Raw genomic sequence first — 19,097 nt, 5'->3', positions numbered from 1 at the left:
CTCTAGCTGGGCACTTCCCTCCACACCCAGGAGTCAGTCAGTCAGTCAGCCAGCTGCTCTCTGACCCCCTCACCACGGGGTCTCCTGCCCAGCGCCTCACACATGTACACACACACCCCTTTGCTGACTCCAGCCTGTCTCACACCCCTGCTGGGCTCCCCCAGCACAATAGCCCTCTTGTATTCCCTGCCCCCACCAGGTCCCAGACCTGCTCCCAGGCCTGCCTGTTTTTCCAGCCTCTGGCAGGTTCCCCCTACCCAACCACAGAACTCAACAGCAACCTGAGTCTCTAGCCACTCACCACCGCTTTAACCCTCCTCCTCTTCCTGCGACCTCTTCTCTCCCAGCTTTCCAAAGAGCTGCAATCCAGCCCTGGCCCTCCTCACCCCTCCCTCATCCAGTGGGCCAGGGTGGACTCATAAGCAGACCCAGGTCTTAGCCAGCTCCTTCTGCAGCCCTGGACCCCTCAGGTGAAAGGAAAATGTTATAGTTGTTTTATATTTTAAGAGAAGGCCAAGGGTGAGAAGCTTTGCCCGAACGAGTGAATGTTTCTTCAGTGTATTGTTAGGTACTTGTGCAAGGGATATGTTGTAGGGGCCCTCCAGGTGCTCCCCATAAAGGCAACTATGTATGACATCATATGCTGTCGGACAGCCGACAGCGTTGGAGTTTTTTCCCAATGTAGAAAATAATAGTCCTGTCTTCCAAGTGGGTGAGTTCAGAAGAGGCCTCATAGCCACCCTCTCTAATGACCCCACCCTTATTGCAGTAGTTGGCTGGCAGGAAGGGTGGCAGGACTGGTACCCTTCAGTGTTCATCCCGCCTGGGAGTCAGGTAGCCTACAGCGGCGTTCTCAAACTGGAGCCTGCATCAGCAACACCTGGAGGATGAAACAGCCTGTTAGGCATCCCCCCTTCTGTTTCGGACGCAGTAGGAATGGGTGGGACCTGAGAGTATGCATTTCTATAAGCTCCCGGGTGATGCTGACGCTGCTGGACACCTTTGTCCATAGAGATGCTTCTCCCAGGTTCAGCCAAAAGCAGTTTTGGAGCCAGGGGAAGAAGAGGAGATTGCTGGCCTTGTAAGATAGAGGTTGATACTGAACCTCAAGCCAAAGGGGCAGTCTCTTCAAAGGTCTGCATGTGGTATGTGGTGAGTAGAAGGCTCTGAACCTCACACTAGTGAACTTGGGGTTCCACTACTAGATCTTGTGATATTTTTTTAAACCACATTTTTTGATTCCCCTCTTATGAGCAAGCCAGGCACTTTACATATCTTATCTCTACTCCTTACTCCCACAGTGCAAGGAGATATCTCTGAAGCTTGCAGAGGTGGGGTCTAAACCCAAACCTAAAGTCTAGGCTCTTAACCCTTCTGTGATTCTGCCTTAAGAAATGAGGCAGATAGCTTCGGCAATGAGAATGATGGAAGGAGGGAAATAGAACCCTTTTTTAGATAGCTGACATGTACAGGTCTGCCACAGAAGTGGGGACATACAGCTCTTCCTGGTGAGTCTCCATCTAAAGCTGCCCATCTCACACTGCACGAGCCCAGTTCCTTCCCTCCTGGGCCCTTACTCCCGGACTGCTGACTCCTAGATTGCCAGGCCTTCCCTGTCCTGTTCACTGCTGTATTCCCACCAACAAGCATTATTCCTGGCACACTTGAAGGTACCAAAGGTGTTGCATGAATCAACACATTCCCACGCCTGCAATGCCCTGAGACTCAGCCTGTTGCCAGGATTCTCCCAATCTGCACCCTAGGTGGTCAGGTCCCTGTGAGAAGCTGGAGAACTAGAGTCAAATCAAGAGGCTGGGAAATTTGCTTCTTAAAACTTATTTTAATATCCTTCTTCCCTCCCCCACCCCATTGGGAAAAGGCTAAAACAATCTGGATGGGTTTAATTACAAATTAATACATACTGTCATTGTGTAAAGTAAATCAACATTGTGGCAACAAGGGACTATTCTTGGAAAAAGTGAAACCCATATTAACAAAATATGTCATGGAAGAACCCCACTTAGTGATTTCACTGGCTGCTTGAAAGACAGTCAATGGAAAGGTCAATGTTCTGCACGTTCTCTGGGGCTTGTCCATGCCTCGGAAGAAGGTCTTGCCCAGACTCAGCCAAGCCTAGTTAGCTCCAAACAGGCCCTAGACCAAAAAAGCAAGGGAAGAGGGCATCCTTTCAATAGGATAAGGGTAGAAAGGGCAGATTGAAAGATAAAATCCTGCAGCTTCACTTAAAAGCCCACGGGGAAAAAAAAGGCAGGAAGTTACTGGGAAGGCTTAAAGAAAGACGCAGCATTTTTTCAACGTTAAAAAAATGTTAAAAAATTAAAAAAGAAACAAATCAACTGCAAGATCATTGGAGAGGAAGAAAAAAGGAATAGAACTTCATTGTTTTCAGTGAGTTTGAACACGGTCTCAGCTTCATCCATGTCTTCATTATGCAGACACCATCCTCTCAGCACTGTGCTCGACCTGGGAGACCCTTTGCTTAGCAGCTTGGAGGAAATGTTTTTTTAAAAAAGGTACTATACACACATACATAAATGCACACGTTTATATGTGCATGGGTATATACATATAAATTGTAATAAAGTAGTTTTAGAAAGCTGGGGGTACCAAGGCCTCTGGGGTTGACTTCCTTGCATTCAGAATTCCACAGGACGATACCTACCCATGAACTTCTCTCCAATTTGAAACACTCCATCTTCCCTTAAGATCGCCTGATACTGAGGAGACTGAGGCAGGTCCACAAAACAAACGAAGGTCCTAGAAAATGTGTCATCAGTGACACTGTTCACATGTGAAAGGAACACTAGAGTCATGAGTTGAGAGCTCTCTACCCTTTCTGACTCCCCCTCCCTGCCCAGACAATTCACAGGCCGGAATACTACATCTTTAAATATTTCTGGCTAAGCCCTCGCCACATATGTCAGTAACATTCCAAGCTGGCGACCACATGTCCAGGCTCTTGGCTCCCTCCCTCTCTACTGAGGAGTGCTCTGCTGTTTCAAGGGCACGGTGGGGCCACCCGTCTCCCATTTCAGCTCCATCTTCAGTTGATCATACATCTCAGAAACAACCAAATTAAAAAAGAAAATTGGTGCCAAAAGAATGTTCATATTTGAAACATCTATTTCTCCTTTTTTTTTTTTTTTCTGAGACAGAGTCTCATTCTGTCGCCTAGGCTGGATTGCAGTGGTGCCATCTCGGCTCACTGCAACCTCCGCCTCCTGGGTTCCAGAAATTCTCCTGCCTCAGCCTCCCGGGTAGCTGGGACTAGAGGCACATGCCACCACGCCAGGCTAATTTTTGTATTTTTAGTAGAGATGGGGTTTCACCATGTTGACCAGACTGATCTCGAACTCCCGACCTCGTGATCCACCCACCTCGGCCTCCCAAAGTGCTGGGATTACAGGCGTGAGCCACCAGGCCCGGCCTGAAATATCTATTTCTTTTCAGATTATTTTTAAAATTCCATTTGATGAATCTTTTAAAGTGAGCTAGACAAAGTGTGTGTGTACATGCACACACAGACACACACCACCACACACCCACAAAATTCAGAGGCTTGGGGGGAAGGTTGTTTGCTGCCAAAAGATCTAACAGAAGAAAGCTTATGTGCTGATCAAGTTTTAATAACGTGGTTAACAAGAAATGTACACCATTTAGCAAGCACACAAAGACTATGGGTAGGAACTACTGATCCCTGGAGTGTCTGGCTCCCAAGCCCATTTTCTGCCTACCTTTGGCATAGCTTCATAGTTACTACATTCAGAGAATCCAAGAGGACTGCATGGACAGATGAACCTTTATTTAAAAAAATAGCACTTCAAATAAATTAAAAGGGACAACCGTCAAGTGTTCAAATTGTGAAGAAATAGTTGAAAACCTAGAGAGACTCCAAGCTGCAGTCTTCTAACCTCATTCTTTGTCCAATGGCAAAAACCCACACATCTCAGTACTCCCACTCAATTTTTTCCCTACTGAGATGAGGGAAGCAATTGCAAACAGGAGACCAGACGGAGGAGAAAGCTGCATCTGATTGGAATGAACATTGCCACGTACTTGCTAATACGGGTTTCACTTTATGACCAAATGTATTCTTTCAAAAATAAAAAAGGGGAGAGGGAAGCTGCATGTTTTTAAAAATTGAAATTATTTAGGGATAAAACACTAACTCTAGTGCCTTTAACGGGCAATAGCAACTTTTTTCCTCCGAAGTCAAACACCATCCCCAGCTGAGCCTTTGTGCTACAAGCTTTTCAGGAGATGTTACCTAAACTTTATTAAAAGAAAAGAACAAGTTTAAATATAGACACTGGACTAGCCCAGTCTGTATTTTCAAGTCCACATTCTTCATCTGAAGCACTGCATCAGGGACCCCCCTGAGTCTGCATGTTTTCAAGTTCACAGTACATGGAACCAGTTTTTCTTTTTAATTTTTTCCTCACTCAGAGCAGCCACACACAGTGGCCGTTGACGCTGGAACCTCGGGCGGGGCCTTTTCCTACAAGGCCTGGCCGGAGCTGCCCAAGGTTTCTCCTCAATGAGAATCGATGCTGTCATGCTCTATGGATGGGAAAAAAGCAAGAAAATAAAAGCACCTGGTACAGGTTTCATCAGATCCATTCGGATTCGCTATGTTCCAAACCCGCTGCTGAATGCCATTTGTCCACTTTGTGTGTGTTGAACAGTTTGTGGCCTTGGAGTCAGTCTCAATTAGAAGAACTGTTATTGGACGCCCCAGAGGTTGATGCAATAGCAGCTCCAGCAGGGCTACTTGTAGAGACTGACTTTCGGATGTGAGGCAACAAGTAGGGATCACAGGCCAGCTGCTGGACATCAATGCGGTCCTCCTTTCGGTAGGCCAAGCATCGTCGAATAAACGCCTGCAAAGGAGAGTTTCTTGAAGACAGAGGCAGATAGTCTTGGCACCCCTGGAGGGAACCCTAAGGCTCTCTATCGGCTGCCAGGGCCCAGAGCAAATATCAACTAAAGAGAAGGGGCTTAAGGCCTTCCTCAGAAATCACCAGGCAGACCCAAAGAACACAAGGGAAGGAGAAGCACCAACAGAAGTACCTCTCTGCTGCCACCGATCCCTTCTCAGACAGAAAGGGCCAAGCCATTACTGAAGGGAGGAAAAAGGAAGCATGACCTCTAAATACTCCTGCCCCCAAAGCACTAAGACCAACAGAAAAAAAAAAAAAAATCTCTCTTTGTCTTCGCTGGTTTGGATGGGAATGATCTAACTTCACGGTCCTCCATCTACAAACCATGGCCTCATGTGAACTTCCTGAGGAAGCGAAAATTCTGTCACCATATGAAGTGTCAGGAGACACACAACGACTAACACTATGATGTGTCACAGGTTATAAAATTATTTCCCTATGTCGTAAAGGGAAACGTGAAAAGGACTTGCATCTGCAATAATACTGTAGACCCAAAAATGCAGTGAGTGGGGTTGCACACGGAATTCCAGTTGACTACCAATATGGAGGCCATGTAGTTTTAGTTTCTGTAAGTCTTAGCATAAAGGCCCTTATATAGATTATCTGTCTTTTCCTGCTTGCTTTCTTCCTATTTTTTAGCTAGTTCTGTTTAATCAGTTTCAATATAACTATTTTAAATAAATTAATCTTAAAAAATCTAAAACGTCATTATTACAGAAACTCAGTATTTTACATGAGGGTGACAAGGATGTGATGTGTCGGTACAGATAGGTTCATTGGCTCTCTCGAATGGACTGCTCTGGCAGGGGATGTCGATGCGGAGGCTGTGCATGGGTACAGCAGGCGGTATAAGGGAACTCTATACTTTCAGTTTTGCTATGAGCCTAAAACTGCTCTAAAAAGCAAAGTTGATTTGAAACAAAATCTACAACATGAATCAAGCTACTGATTTTTTGGTTTTCCCCCATGTTTGATAAACAAATTAATAATACAATGCCAATCCTGGTTTTTCAAAATTAAAGACTTACAGGTACTGGCTTGGTTAAAGCATTTGGAAGATAAAAACAATTCATAGAAATGAACATAATGATCCTTGGCCTTTAAAAATGAGCCTTTCTAGGTGAAAGACAAGGAATTGGAGTTAAACAGGTTATCTTGGCTTAAATACTGGTCAAACTGTTTTTTAAAACTTTTTTTAGAGACAAGATCTCGTTCTGTCACCCAGGCTGGAGTGCACGGGCATGATCATAGCTCATTGTACCCTCAAACTCCTGGGCTCAAGTGATCCTCTACCTCAGCCTCCCAAGTAGCTAGGACCAAAGGCGTGCCCCACCACATCTAGCTACTTTTAAAATATTTTGTAGAAATGGGTCTCACTATGTTTCCCAAGCTGGTGTCAAACTTGTGGCCTCAAGCAATCCTGCCACCTCATCTTCCCATAGGATTACAGGTGTGATCCATGGCACTCAGCCAAGTAAACTTCATTTACCTTGAATTTTCTCTGTAGCTGCCAGTGTCAGCTCTTAAAACAGCAATCAACTCATATAGTTGCCCTGATTAAAACCTGCAACTGCCTTCCCTCACACTTACCCTCACCCTCCTCTCTTACCACCTTCCCATTTGCTCTGTGGACCTGCAAAAAGCTCATTCTCATATCTGAGCTTCTCTATGCTAAAATACTTTCCCCTGCAGATCTAACGGCTCCTGCAAATCATGGCTCCCACCTTCATACCATTCAAGATACTGCTCAAACTGTCACTTCATCTTTGAGGCCTTCCCTAACCATGCCATCAAAAAAAGAGGTTTCCACCTCCTCATCCCCCTACTCTGATTTATTTCTTCATAACATGTGTCACCATCTGAAATGTATCCACTTTTTGTTTTATTGTTTTTCTCATAAGTGGAATATAAACTCCTTAAGGGTAGGGAACTGTTCTGCAGAGTTCACTGCTACATATTCGATTCCATCTCCACTACCCGGAATAGTGTCTTAGTGTTTCACAGGCATTCAGTAAATATTTGTTGTGGGAGGACAGGAAGAGAAGAGGGTAGGATTAGGAGAAACAGGGACACAGGAGATAATGCATAGAAACATTTGGAGATACTTCTGTATTCTTCACAACAAGTTCATCTAACAGACTCTAAAGTTTTGGAGACATTTGTTCACCTATTTATTGAATAAACATGAAAATTTGACAAAAGTTATATAAAGAAATAGTCTTGAAAAACCTGACAGATTAGGAGAATTAAACATCTACCAGATAACGTATTCAAGTCCCTCAGTATCGACTCTGGGTGGCAGCTGTGGCATGGGTAGTGAGAGCAGCTAGCTAGAGAATCTGCCAAGGGTTAGGTGCTACCAGTCCTCTTAAACCTCACAACCACCCTTCTCTTTTTCTTTTTTTGAGACAGGGTCTCACTGTGTTGCTGAGGCTGGAGTGCAGTGGCTATTCATAGGTATGATCATAGCACATTACAGGTGCACAGCGCCGCACCTAGCTACTAACACCTTTTAAGGAAGATGTTTTTGTCTCTGTTTTTATGGATAAGGAAAAGCAGCTTAAAAGGTTTAACTTGCCTAAAGTTACACAGCTACTACTGAGTGTAGAGCTGACACCAAAATTAGGTTAACCAGGCTTCAAAGCTGAGCCTCTCTCCAGCTCTCCTAGGACAAGTCAGGAAATCAGCATTTGCCTTAGGGATGTGTCATGGGACTTCTCCCTTGCAGATTTGATTTCTTGGTTAGGCAGTACTTAAACTGTTGAACAATGGGGACAGGGAGCCATCAGTCAGGAATTATAAACAACTGCTAAAGATGTTAATTCTTACCCTGTGACATGGCAGCTAAACCACTTGGAAAAGAGGTTCTTTCCTAACCTATGTCACATAGCTACACTGTGAGGGAACAGCAGAGATCAAACACCGAAAAAAGAGATTAGACTTGTAACTGGCTGGGCACAGTGGCTCATACCTATAATTCTAGCACTTTGGAGGCCGAGGCAGGCGGACGGCTTGAGCCTAGGAGTTCGAGATCAGCCTGGGCAACATGGCGAAACCCCTTGTCTACAAAAAATACAAAAAAATAGCCAGGAGCAGTGGTGCACACCTGTAGTCCCAGCTTCTTGGGAGGCAGAGGTGGGAGGATCACCTGAGCCTGGGGAGGTCAAGGCTGTGGTGAGCCGTGATAATGCCACTGCACTCCAGACACGGTGACAGAGTGAGACTCTGTCTCAAACCAACAACAACAAAAGACTTATAACTGCTCACTTTGACTTTAAAAATGCTAAATGACCACAGCACCCAATGGGGCTGGCTACCACTCACCTAAGTAGAACTGGTTAATAAATAGAGATAAATAAAATAGCAAGGAAAAAGTAGGCTGGCTACTAGAATCTTGGTTTACAGATGTGGCAAGGATGAGTGATTATTTATAGCTTCCTTTTCACCACTTCCCATTCCATGTTTCCTTTGCCTCACTGAGTTTTTTATGCCCTCACCAACTGCAACAGAATTTACTGCTTACCATTCACCTGACATTTAACCCTATAATGTTGATATGGTTTGGCTGTGTCCCCACTCAAATCTCATCTTGAATTGTAGTTCCCATAATCCCGTGTCATGGTAGGGACCTGGTGGGAGGTAACTGAATCATGGGGGTGGTTACCTAAGTTTCCTAAGGTCTCCCCAGCCATGCTGAGCTGAGTCAATTAAACCTCTTTCCTTTATAAATTACCCAGTCTTGGGTATATCTTTATTAGCAGTATGAGAACAGACTAATACAAATGCCTTAGTACTCTTATATAATTTCTCCTACATGGGCATTAGCTCCCCAAATTAATCATAATCCCTGAATACAGATGAAGCTGGGTATCTTTCGTGACATCCACACACCTGTTCTCTCTCAACTGGAGTCTGCTCTCCCTCCCTTTCTGACTCTAGGGAGCCTTTCCAGATTAAAACACCCACCTATCAACATTCCTTCTACTGGAACTGGGGATGGGGTGGTCAGGGTGTAAGCAATGTTCTTCTGTCAAGTGTTCTTAGGAACATTAATTCATGCCTATCCTAATATTTTTATTAACTGCTGAATTTCACACTGAAGAATCCATCCACTATTACCCAAAAAAGTAATACAGAAAGCAAAACAGTCGTTTCTGTTGGCCAATGGGTCAAACAAAACTTACCTTTGCTTCAGGTGTTACTACTGGCTTTGGCGGGAACTGCACTTCAGTAGCTTTAAGAATCGTATTCTCTTGTAGGATGTCTTGCTGAGACTGGTTATGGCCAAAAGGCTGTCACATAAAAACAAACAAATAATGTGGGCCTCTGATGAAAATTATAGAGAAAACAATTCAATACCCCAGGGAAGGAAAAGGATAAGACATCTTCTAATTTGAATTGCTGCAAGGAACTCTGGAGACAATCCCCTCTAGTTCTCTCACTTTATAGATAAAAGGGGTTGAGAGCTCAGAGCATATGTAACTTGCTCACAGTTCAACTACCAGGTCAAAGCAGAGTGGGGACCAGAAGCAGCATCTCCTATATCCTAATGCTCTGCTAAGCTTTGCTCACACCAGAGAAAAGGGAGATCTAGAGCAGGACCCAGCAACCTCACCTGCTCTGAGGGATACATGCGGCCCTAAGAAATACACACCTGTGCCTCAGGCCAACTCAAAAAACAGAAAAAGAGAAGGAAAGGAAGTCAAAACCAAGAGGGGTAAGGACAGAGTGGGAAAAAGAAAGAGTTGGGGTTACTTAATGGCTTCAACTATGCCGAGATGCCATTTCCTTTGTCTTTTTTTTTTGAGACGGAGTCTCGCTCTGTCGCCCAGACTGGAGTACAGTGGCACGATCTCAGCTCAGTGAAAGCTCTGCCTCCCGGGTTCACGCCATTCTCCTGCCTCAGCCTCCCGAGTAGCTGGGACTACAGGCACCCGCCACCACGCCCGGCTAATTTTTTTTTTTTTTTTTTTGGTAATTTTAGTACAGACGGGGTTTCACCATGTTAGTCAGGATGGTCTCGATCTCCTGACCTCGTGATCCACCTGCCTCGGCCTCCCAAAGTGCTGGGATTACAGGTGTGAGCCACCACGCCTGGTCACCGAGCTGCCATTTTCTAATAAACTCTTAAAAACAAGTTCAACTCAAGTCTCTCTATACTGGTTCTACTGAGATCTCTCTCAAACAGTTATTTCTAGATAATTTCTACTGCTGTTATCGGCAGCAATTCAACATTGTCAGGGAATGTAAATAATAATTAAACCTACTACCTCTGAATAGTTTCCCTGTTTTAGAGAGGTGAGATAGAAAAAAAAAAAAAAAAAAAGAAAGACCAAGGAGAAGCTAAAGAGGAAGGTATAATCTGAATTAAGAGCCTGGTCTGGGGAATGTAATCAAAATATTAAGAATTCAAAGGAGACACAGAACTCCCATCTGGCTTATACCCACAGCCTACTGGGAAACACTGAAACAAACAAACACACAAAAACAGCAACAGGAACATAAATACACAAATGGATCCTAATATATACATTTATAAGGCATGTTCACAAGGAAAAACAAATGTGACAATTCATTAGGTGTAGTTTACCACTTGTTGAAATATGTCACCTTGATCAGAGGTAACAATGAATACATCCTGACACCATCTCCCCAGTATAGAAATATAAAGCACGCTTTCATTAATAATAGGTTCAACTAATGGGATGGCTGGCGATAAAGATTCTGGGGATATTTTGAGTTTTGGTTCTTGGGGCCCCCAGGTTCTTGGGAAGATTGTATACTTTAATAAATAAACGATTTTTGTAAATCTCTATACATACTATCAGAATAAATACATGTTCCAGATCTAATTGAGAACAGCAAAAGTGCATGTTTTTAACAGCCCAGCAGAACTCATTAGGTGCCCTAGGGTTGAGGATTTCTGCTTACGAATAAGGCTTGTATTATTAAGTCTGTATTTTCTTTAAACCACTCCTTTCAGGATTCTATTTTGTATAACCCAATAATTAACTCCAAGAGACTAATCCATACCAAGGCACTATGTGTGTGTGTGCCACCCAAGAAAGAGATCAAGCTTCTCCATCAACCTTCTAACTTACCTTCCTTCCATAAAGACACTGATAGAAGATCACACCCACTGACCACACATCAACTTTATTTGAGATCTTTGGTGGTTCTTTCCCAACCACAAAACACTCTGGTGGTAAATACCTGGGACAAAAAAGAAATATAAATTATTAGAATAATGATCATATAAGTTTAAGACATGTACAAAAAGACTAAAATATCTTGTTGAAAATAGAAATATCTTTTTTTTTTTTTTTTTTTTTTTTTTTTTTTTTTTTGAGACAGGGTCTTGCTCTGTCACCCAGGCTGAGTACAGTGGCATGATCATGGCTCATTACGGCCTCAACCTCCCGAGCTCGGGTGGTTTCCCCACCTCAGCCTCCCAAGTAGCTGGGATTAAAGGCAGGCACCACCATGCCTGGGTAGTTTTTTAAAAAAATTTGTAGCGGTGGGGTCTCACTGTGTTGCCCAGGCTGGTCTCAAACTCCTGGACTCAAGTGATCCTCCCAGCTCGACCTCCTAAAGTACTGGGATTATAGGTGTGACCCACCACACCTGGCCAAAATATATGAATTTTAACAGTCAACTTAGACTTATATGGAAAGTCAATGAAAAGACACTCTAGGCGGGGTGTGGTAATCCCAGCACTTTGGGAGGACAAGGCCAGCAGATCGCTTGAACTCAAGAATTCGAGACCAGCCTGGGCAACATGGCGAAACCCTATCTCTACTAAAAATACAAAAATTAGCTGCGCCTGGTAGCACACCCCTGTAGCTCCAGCTGCTTGGGAAGCTGAGGCGGGAGGATCACCTGAGCCTGGGGGAGGTTGACTGCAGTGAGCCAAGATCATGCCACTGCACTCCAGCAAGAGAGTGAGACCCCCATCTCAAAGTAAGAAAAGACACTCTAACTTAGGGAGGCAGTAATGTCCCTATAGGGCATCAAAATAGTTCTCAATTTCCTAAGAGTGGTAAATATTCTCAGTAGTCCCACTTCACTCACGATCTCGGCTCACTGCAACCTCTGCCTCCCAGGTTCAAGCGATTCTCCTGCCTCAGCCACCCAAGTAGCTGGGATTACAGGCGTGTGCCACCACACTGGGCTAATTTTTTCTATTTTTAGTAGAGATAGGGTTTCACCGTGTTAGCCAGGATGGTCTCGATTTCCTGACCTCGTGATCCGCCCGCCTCAGCCTCCCAAAGTGCTGGGATTACAGGCGTGAGCCACTGCACCTGGCCAGTTCTTGATTTTTTAATATACACAACTTAAATATGATCTTGGATAAGTATAACCTTAATTCTAAAATGACCATTTAAATGTATTTGTGACTTTTTTATGGCAGTGGCAGGGAAGAATAGGAGTTGTTGAACTCATCCAAATGCAGAAAAATAAGTTAGCAAGATTTTTTTTTTTTTTTTTTTTGAGACAGAGTCTCACTCCATTGCCAGGCTGGAGTGTAGTGGTGCGACCTCAGCTCACTGCAACCTCCGAATAGCTGGGATTTCTGGCGTGCACCACCACGCCCAGCTAATTTTTTTATTTTTAGTATACACGGGGTTTCACCATGTTGGCCAGGATGGTCTCGATCTCTTGACCTCATGATCCGCCCGCCTTCCCAAAGTGCTGGGATTACAGGCATGAGCCACCACACCTGGCTAGCAAGATTTTTAGAATATAAAAAGACCTGTCACTTGATTGTACATGTCTGGCAAATCCCTTTCTAGGTCTCAGTTTCTCCACCTGTAAGTGAATGAAATTAATTCTTCATCCAAATAATACTGAAAATAATAAGCATTCTAACTTACTATCAAGGATTTTGAGAGGAGAGTAAAAGACAGCTCTATGATACTAAACTGTGCTAAAAAAAAATATATATATATATAGTTGCATATTCCATCACAATCAAAATCCCCATACAAAAAAACAATTATTCTCAAGGCATAGTCTATGGGTCACTTCTTTAAAATAAGTATTCAGCCAGGCGTGGTGGCTCACGCCTATATTCCCAGCACTTTGGGAGGCCGAGGCGGGTGGATCACCTGATATCAGGAGTTCAAGACTAGCCTGGCCAACATGGTGAAACCCCATCTCTACTAAAAATACAAAAAAATTAGCTGGGCGTGGTGGCGGGTGCATGTAAACCCAGCTACTTGAGAGGCTGAGGCAGGAGAATCGCTTGAACTCGGGAGGCGGAGGCTGCAGTGAGTTGAGATCACACCATTGCACTCCAGCCCAGGCAACAAGAGCGAAACTCCGTCTCAAATAAATAAATAAATAAATAAATTAAATAAATAAAGTATTCAATGTAGAAGAATTCTGTAACCAGTAAATACTGCAAATAGTTACTTATAATTTGTTATACCCTTCAGGATTATTTTTATCTGACATACTGAAGATAGTGATTACAACAGTATTTCTACCAATTTGGAGACTCTTCAAACCTTCATAGAAACCTGTAACACTTAATCTTCTCAGAAGCCCTGTCTTAAATTATTAAAAATCTCAACTATAATCTAAAGCAGAAAGAACAGTAAAATGACCCCCTAAGTAAGCACCATCCAGCTTCAAGAATTATCAACATGTGGCCAATCTCCACCATTTCTCCCAACAGACTACTCTGAAGCAAAATCCCTAGCATCACATAATTTTTACTTAAATTCTAATCACTGAATTTTTGTAGGTAAGCAACTACAGCAGTAACTATTTTAAATGCAAAAAAAACTGTGCCTTAAAAAAAAAAAGATCAAACACAAAGCTCAAATCCAAATTCCAGTGAATTTATATAGCAGAGGTATAGACCTGTTTCTAGAATTTCCAGCAGCAGATATTTTTGTATCACTTAGTGACAGGAACACTAGCCCACAATAACCACCACAGTGAATAAACATTGTAAATGCAGCTTCTATTTTAAATCTATAATTTCAAAGTTTTAATTTAGGGACTGACTTTTTACAACAGGTACCATTTCCACAAGCAGTAAGGAGCAACAGAAACCGGGGCATTGTGTCCATGGTGTTATTGGCAGGCTTCACGATGAGCACAGGGCTGATGCTGTGTTGTGAACGCCATGCCCCTCTGCTTCCTCCTCTACCTCTGATTCCCAGACAGTCAGTACTCTCTGCTAAGGCCTAGGACCTTCCAGTTCCAAAGATAAAGTGATTTGACCACCTTCCCTAGGGTACAAATAACATGTGTTGCCCCTCCGTTGGTGCTATAGCGCCTTCTCTTGCAACTCTTGAAGCAAATCCCTCATCCCATTAAGCCATGAAGAGAGACTTGTATTTGGACTAAAAAAAACTGGGGGCCATTCTTTATATACACCAATATGTGGCTTGTGTGACCACCTCAAAATGGAAGAGGAAGCTTTAACACACTTTTACAACCATAGAGTTAAAGGCCTGAGTTTCAGGTATCTTTTATGGTTCTAATGGCCAAAGGTAATAGTAGGCAGAAATAGAAGCATAAAACTGGCAGGCAGAGCTAGCTTGGGTGCGGGTGGCTAGGGGAAGACAGGTGACAAGAGATGTGAAGAAATGTGCCTCAAAAACTTTTAGATCATGGCTAACAGACATGGATAAACTTCTGGTAAATTGTAGTCACTTTTTCCTATATAGATTTCATATGTGCTATAGTTATGTTTCATCCTGATCTTCATAACTCCCTACAGTCCAACATCCTCAGGCAACTCTTGAGACAAATCCCTTATCCCATTAACCCATGAAGAGAGACCCGTATTTGGACAGAAAGATTTTGGGGCCATTCTTTATATACACCACATGAGCAACCTTGTTCTCTACTGACTTGCAAGGCCAACTCTGTACAAAAAACATACATTTCAAATACCTGGACACATATAAGCTCCCCTTCTTAAGGATTTTCAAGAAAGGAAAGAAAAATTAAGACAAATTAATATAAATACCAAGAGTCAAACTGCTGAAAAGACAGTAATGATTTGGGGAGAAAGTCTGCTTTGGTTTTTGGCATTTTTGCCTAGCAGATAGCATATAGCAATTAATTCATTATCAACACTTCAGCATAACAGAGCCACATCTCTATAGCCAACCTGGCAGAGCTCCTGGATACCTACCAATAAGTACCAGCACCTTGTGATGTTAGCTCCATGCCATCCACTGAATTGTAGCTATCATCATCCATGATCTTCGAAAGACCAAAATCTGTAATTTTTATCTCTCCACACGCTGTACCATTTACTAAAAGAATATTACCTAAAAAATAAAAACCTTCATGAATAAGCAGAGACTTACTGATTTAAGAGAAAAACCCAAAGTAATAGCAGATAAGAAGGGGACAACTGAACTCAAACTCTTGCAAAAGCAAACATCCAAATCCTGGGAATCAAGCAATCTGGACTCTGGATACTCAGGGAGAGTCCTCAGCATCTGCTGAAACTTCTATTTTCCAAGAATCACCTGCTTAATGTGCCAAAACCACCACTATGATGAGCTCTGGAAATAAAAATAACTGGCCAAAGTAAAATATCCTTGTTCACTTGGTCAAAACTGACGGGAAACTTTCATCTGAACTTTCAGTGAGGATCTCTAAACTACCCTGTTTAGAACAGCACTTGGGGTGTGGGGGAGGAATCAAAGAAACCATGTAAGGAAACCAAAGCTAGCACCACAGCACCGCCTACAGCTCCCATTGCAGGAAAGTGTTGAATTCAGTTATGGAAAATTCATTCACAAAATAGCCATCTTTTAAAAAATTTCTTCATCATAATTAATGTTTTAGTCATCTGAATTGTATTAGAACATTAGAGAATAGTCAATGAGACGCAATATGCACCTACCAGAAGAGTAAAGCAAAGTTTACAATTTTGCAACACCAGAAGGTAAATGTGGACCATCTTCCTAATGCCCAAGCTAAGCTGTTAGAGTTGTCTATAGAACTATGCAGATTTCTAAAACACAGCTGAAGATAACAATAAAAAATAGAGGTAAGGACTCTAGCTGCCCTGTACTCTTTGCTGATGAACATCAAAGCTAGATAATAACCATACAAAAAGATGAAAAATTCTGCTTGAAATTTATTGAAAAGAGAGGCATATAAGTAAAAATAAGTTATTAATTTGGGGGCTCTTATCAAAGAGACCTGAAGCAGAGGGACTGTTATGTAGTAGGAGTCATGGGAAAAAAACAAAACTGAACTTGCTGCAACAGTTCTTTCTTAATGAGACTTACATCATGAACTGCCCTGGCTCCAAAGATAAAGGTATTGTTTCTCCAGAGTATTTAATCCAACACGCCCTCCTAAACCCAGTGCTGCTTGGCCAGGACTCTTTTTTCCCACACCTACCCAGGCAATCAAAAGTCAGATGTTATTAGCCTTTCTTGGCTGCTGTGAAATTCTCTAACTTTATCAAATTAAAAGTCACTTATAAGACCAAAGAAAACCCACTAATACTGTCTCCTAAAAGTTAGACATACCTGGTTTGAGGTCATAGTGTATGATGGGAGGTTTTATTTCATTTAAGTACTTTAAAGCATTCACAATCTGCATGATAATGGACCGGGCCTCTTTCTCCGACATTAATTTGTGCTGTTTCAGGTAGAAGTCCAGATCATTTCCCTCACAGTATTCTAATACTGTACAAAACCTAAAGACAAATAAACCAATATTTAACCATGGAATAAGAGCAAGCAGATTAAGACTACCTAAATTAGTCCCACGTGAAAACTTCAGGTCATCAGCTTCTCACTCCTTTCTTCTTTGTTCCTTAAAATACTCTTCAATTGTTTATTCAGTATTAGCTGATGGATTTCTGGTAAGAAACTGCTTATTCTCTTGAAGAGTTTCCACACCCTCAATGCTGGAATCTGTTGTGCTCAAGTTCACCCATGGCAGACCTCTTCTTGAGTCTAGACTATAAGAATACTGATAAGAACTATAATGTATTTAAGCTAGGTATCTTCTTGGAAGGGGCTCCTTTACACACCCATGCCACACATCCACGTCTAAACAACCAGAATGTGATCAAGTACACAATTCTCTCTTTTTTTTTTTGAGACTCCGTCTCACTCTGCTGCCTAGGCTGGAGTGCAGTGGCGCAATTTTGGCTAGGTACACAATTCGCACTGCAAACATTTTATATAACCCTGAGTGCTGGCAATGAGTAAGAATCTAGAGTTTGCCCACGTCCCAAAAACTGACTGCATACTACGTCTTCTGACAGCTTGGCACAATACTGCACTACAATTTCTCTTAAACACAAGGTGTAAAAGAGCTTGTAAAGTATAGTATCTATGGTTCTAACAAACATATGTGGGTTCTCTTTCCTTCCCTTATGTCAATATGTCATACAGACCCAAACATAAAACCATATGCCATTGGTGGCATCACAGGTCACGTGTCTATCTTCCAAGGCATTATACTCTGAAGTAAGGTGTCCTGAACTGTTTGAATATTCCTGAGGGATGAATACATTTTGAAGTTTTCTAAGTTGTGACAATGTGGGTGTATCAGTCAGTTTAGCCTGGAAAGAAAAAACCACCTGAACATTTAAAACAGAGAGACTTTAATTCAGGGAACTGATCATACAGATGATGGAAGAGCTGAGAAGACAAACTGGTCAGTGAGGCACCCTAGAGATCATCTACAGCAGGAAGCCATTAGCACCCTCAGGCAAGCAGGCCAGAAGGGAGGAGATGGTGAAACCAGAACCCAGGGTCATCAGGGGAAACTAGAATTGCGGGGAGGGAGAGGAGGTGGAGACCCCCTCCCATTTCTGCCTTCCCATTGGCTGAAACCAGCAGAACACCAATGGACACATGGGCCTGATAAACACAGCCTACACAGGCTAACCCCCCAAAGATACAGAGCAGCGAAAGGGCGAGGAACAGAACTGAGAGCAAATAGACTCAGGACTAGCACTATGGGCCACTGAGCAATTTGAGGCCTTCATAAAGCACTGCAATTGAACATGGACACACATGGTCCTGTGGACACCACAAACTGAACAATATCTTATGTATCTTAAGAAACATAGCAGGGCATGCTAACACCCTATTTGAAAACAAATGTCTGCTGTAATCCCAGCAATTTGGGAGGCAGAGATGGGTGGATCACTTGAGGCCAGGAGTTTGAGACCAGCCTGGCCAACATAGTGAAACTCTGTCTCTACTAAAAATACAAAAAATTGGCCAGGTATGGTGGCGCATGCCTGTAATCCCAGCTACTTGGGAGGCTGAGGCAGGAGAATTGCTTGAACTCATGAGGTGGAGGTTGCAGTGAGCCAAGATCATGCCACTGCACTACTGCCTGGGCAACAGAGCAAGACTCCATCTCAAATAAAATAAAATTAAAAAAAGAAATGTCTGAAATTTATAGATTCCTCTGATCTGAGATTCTGAAATCTGAAATATAGACTCATGCTCAATGGAATGATTCTTTCACCCAAATGCAAGTTGAAAATAAAGCCTCACTTTCAGCCAGGCGCGGTGGCTCAAGCCTGTAATCCCAGGACTTTGGGAGGCCCAGGCGGGCGGATCACAAGGTCAAGAGTTCAAGACCAGCCTGCCCAGCACGGTGAAACCCTGTCTCTACTAAAACTACAAAAATTAGCCAGGCATGGTGGCGTGCATCTGTAATCCTAGCTACGTGGGAGGCTGAGGTAGGAGAATTGCTTGAACCTGGGAGGTGGAGGTTGCAGTGAGCCAAGATCGCACCACTGAACTCCAGCCTGGGCAACAGAGTGAGACTCCATCTCAGGAAAAAAAAAAAAAAAAAAAAAGGAAAACAACCGAAAGAAAAGAAAATAAAGCCTCACTTTTAATACCCAAACAATTCTCAGAAGATGTTCTAAAAATCATGGTCTGACTTATTTTTGGTGAAAATTCATCATACATACAATAGGAAGAACAAAGTAATCAACTCAAGAATAGTATAGAACCAACTCAATTTCTCACATTAGTTAAAAGTGTGTATACAATTCAAAACAGCAGATAATTTGAGCCTGATATTTAACTTCGAAATAGTTCTTGAACTTAATAGTTCAGAGAGGGGGGTCTACCTAGTATTCAAGAAATTTACTCAAAGCAAAACAGTAAT

The 19,097-nt window shown here is 42.8% G+C and overlaps 1 protein-coding gene across 48 annotated transcripts in view; it reads right to left on the bottom strand.

Moving 5' to 3' along the window:
* Window positions 1–3,626: 3,626 nt before the first annotated feature.
* TLK2 (tousled like kinase 2) overlaps window positions 3,627–19,097 on the bottom strand; it is a 142,719-nt gene continuing 127,248 nt past the window's right edge. For 44 of the 48 annotated variants that reach the window (XM_054670566.2, XM_054670563.2, XM_063799149.1 and 41 more), the window contains 5 exons: window positions 16,478–16,647; window positions 15,118–15,256; window positions 11,063–11,174; window positions 9,146–9,253; window positions 3,627–4,901 (listed from right to left, as the gene is read on the bottom strand). In XM_054670566.2, the coding sequence (XP_054526541.1) occupies window positions 4,728–4,901; window positions 9,146–9,253; window positions 11,063–11,174; window positions 15,118–15,256; window positions 16,478–16,647 (703 nt within the window). In that variant the 3' untranslated portion in view covers window positions 3,627–4,727. The remainder of the gene's footprint in view (window positions 4,902–9,145; window positions 9,254–11,062; window positions 11,175–15,117; window positions 15,257–16,477; window positions 16,648–19,097) is intronic. The other 4 variants (XR_010153064.1, XR_010153065.1, XR_010153062.1 and 1 more) reach the window with 1 other exon arrangement.

This window comes from Pan troglodytes, chromosome 19 (genome assembly GCF_028858775.2).
Source record: "Pan troglodytes isolate AG18354 chromosome 19, NHGRI_mPanTro3-v2.0_pri, whole genome shotgun sequence".
Lineage (NCBI taxonomy): Eukaryota > Metazoa > Chordata > Mammalia > Primates > Hominidae > Pan > Pan troglodytes.
Note: the sequence above shows the minus strand (reverse complement) of the source record. Positions and strands in the feature narration are given on the sequence as shown.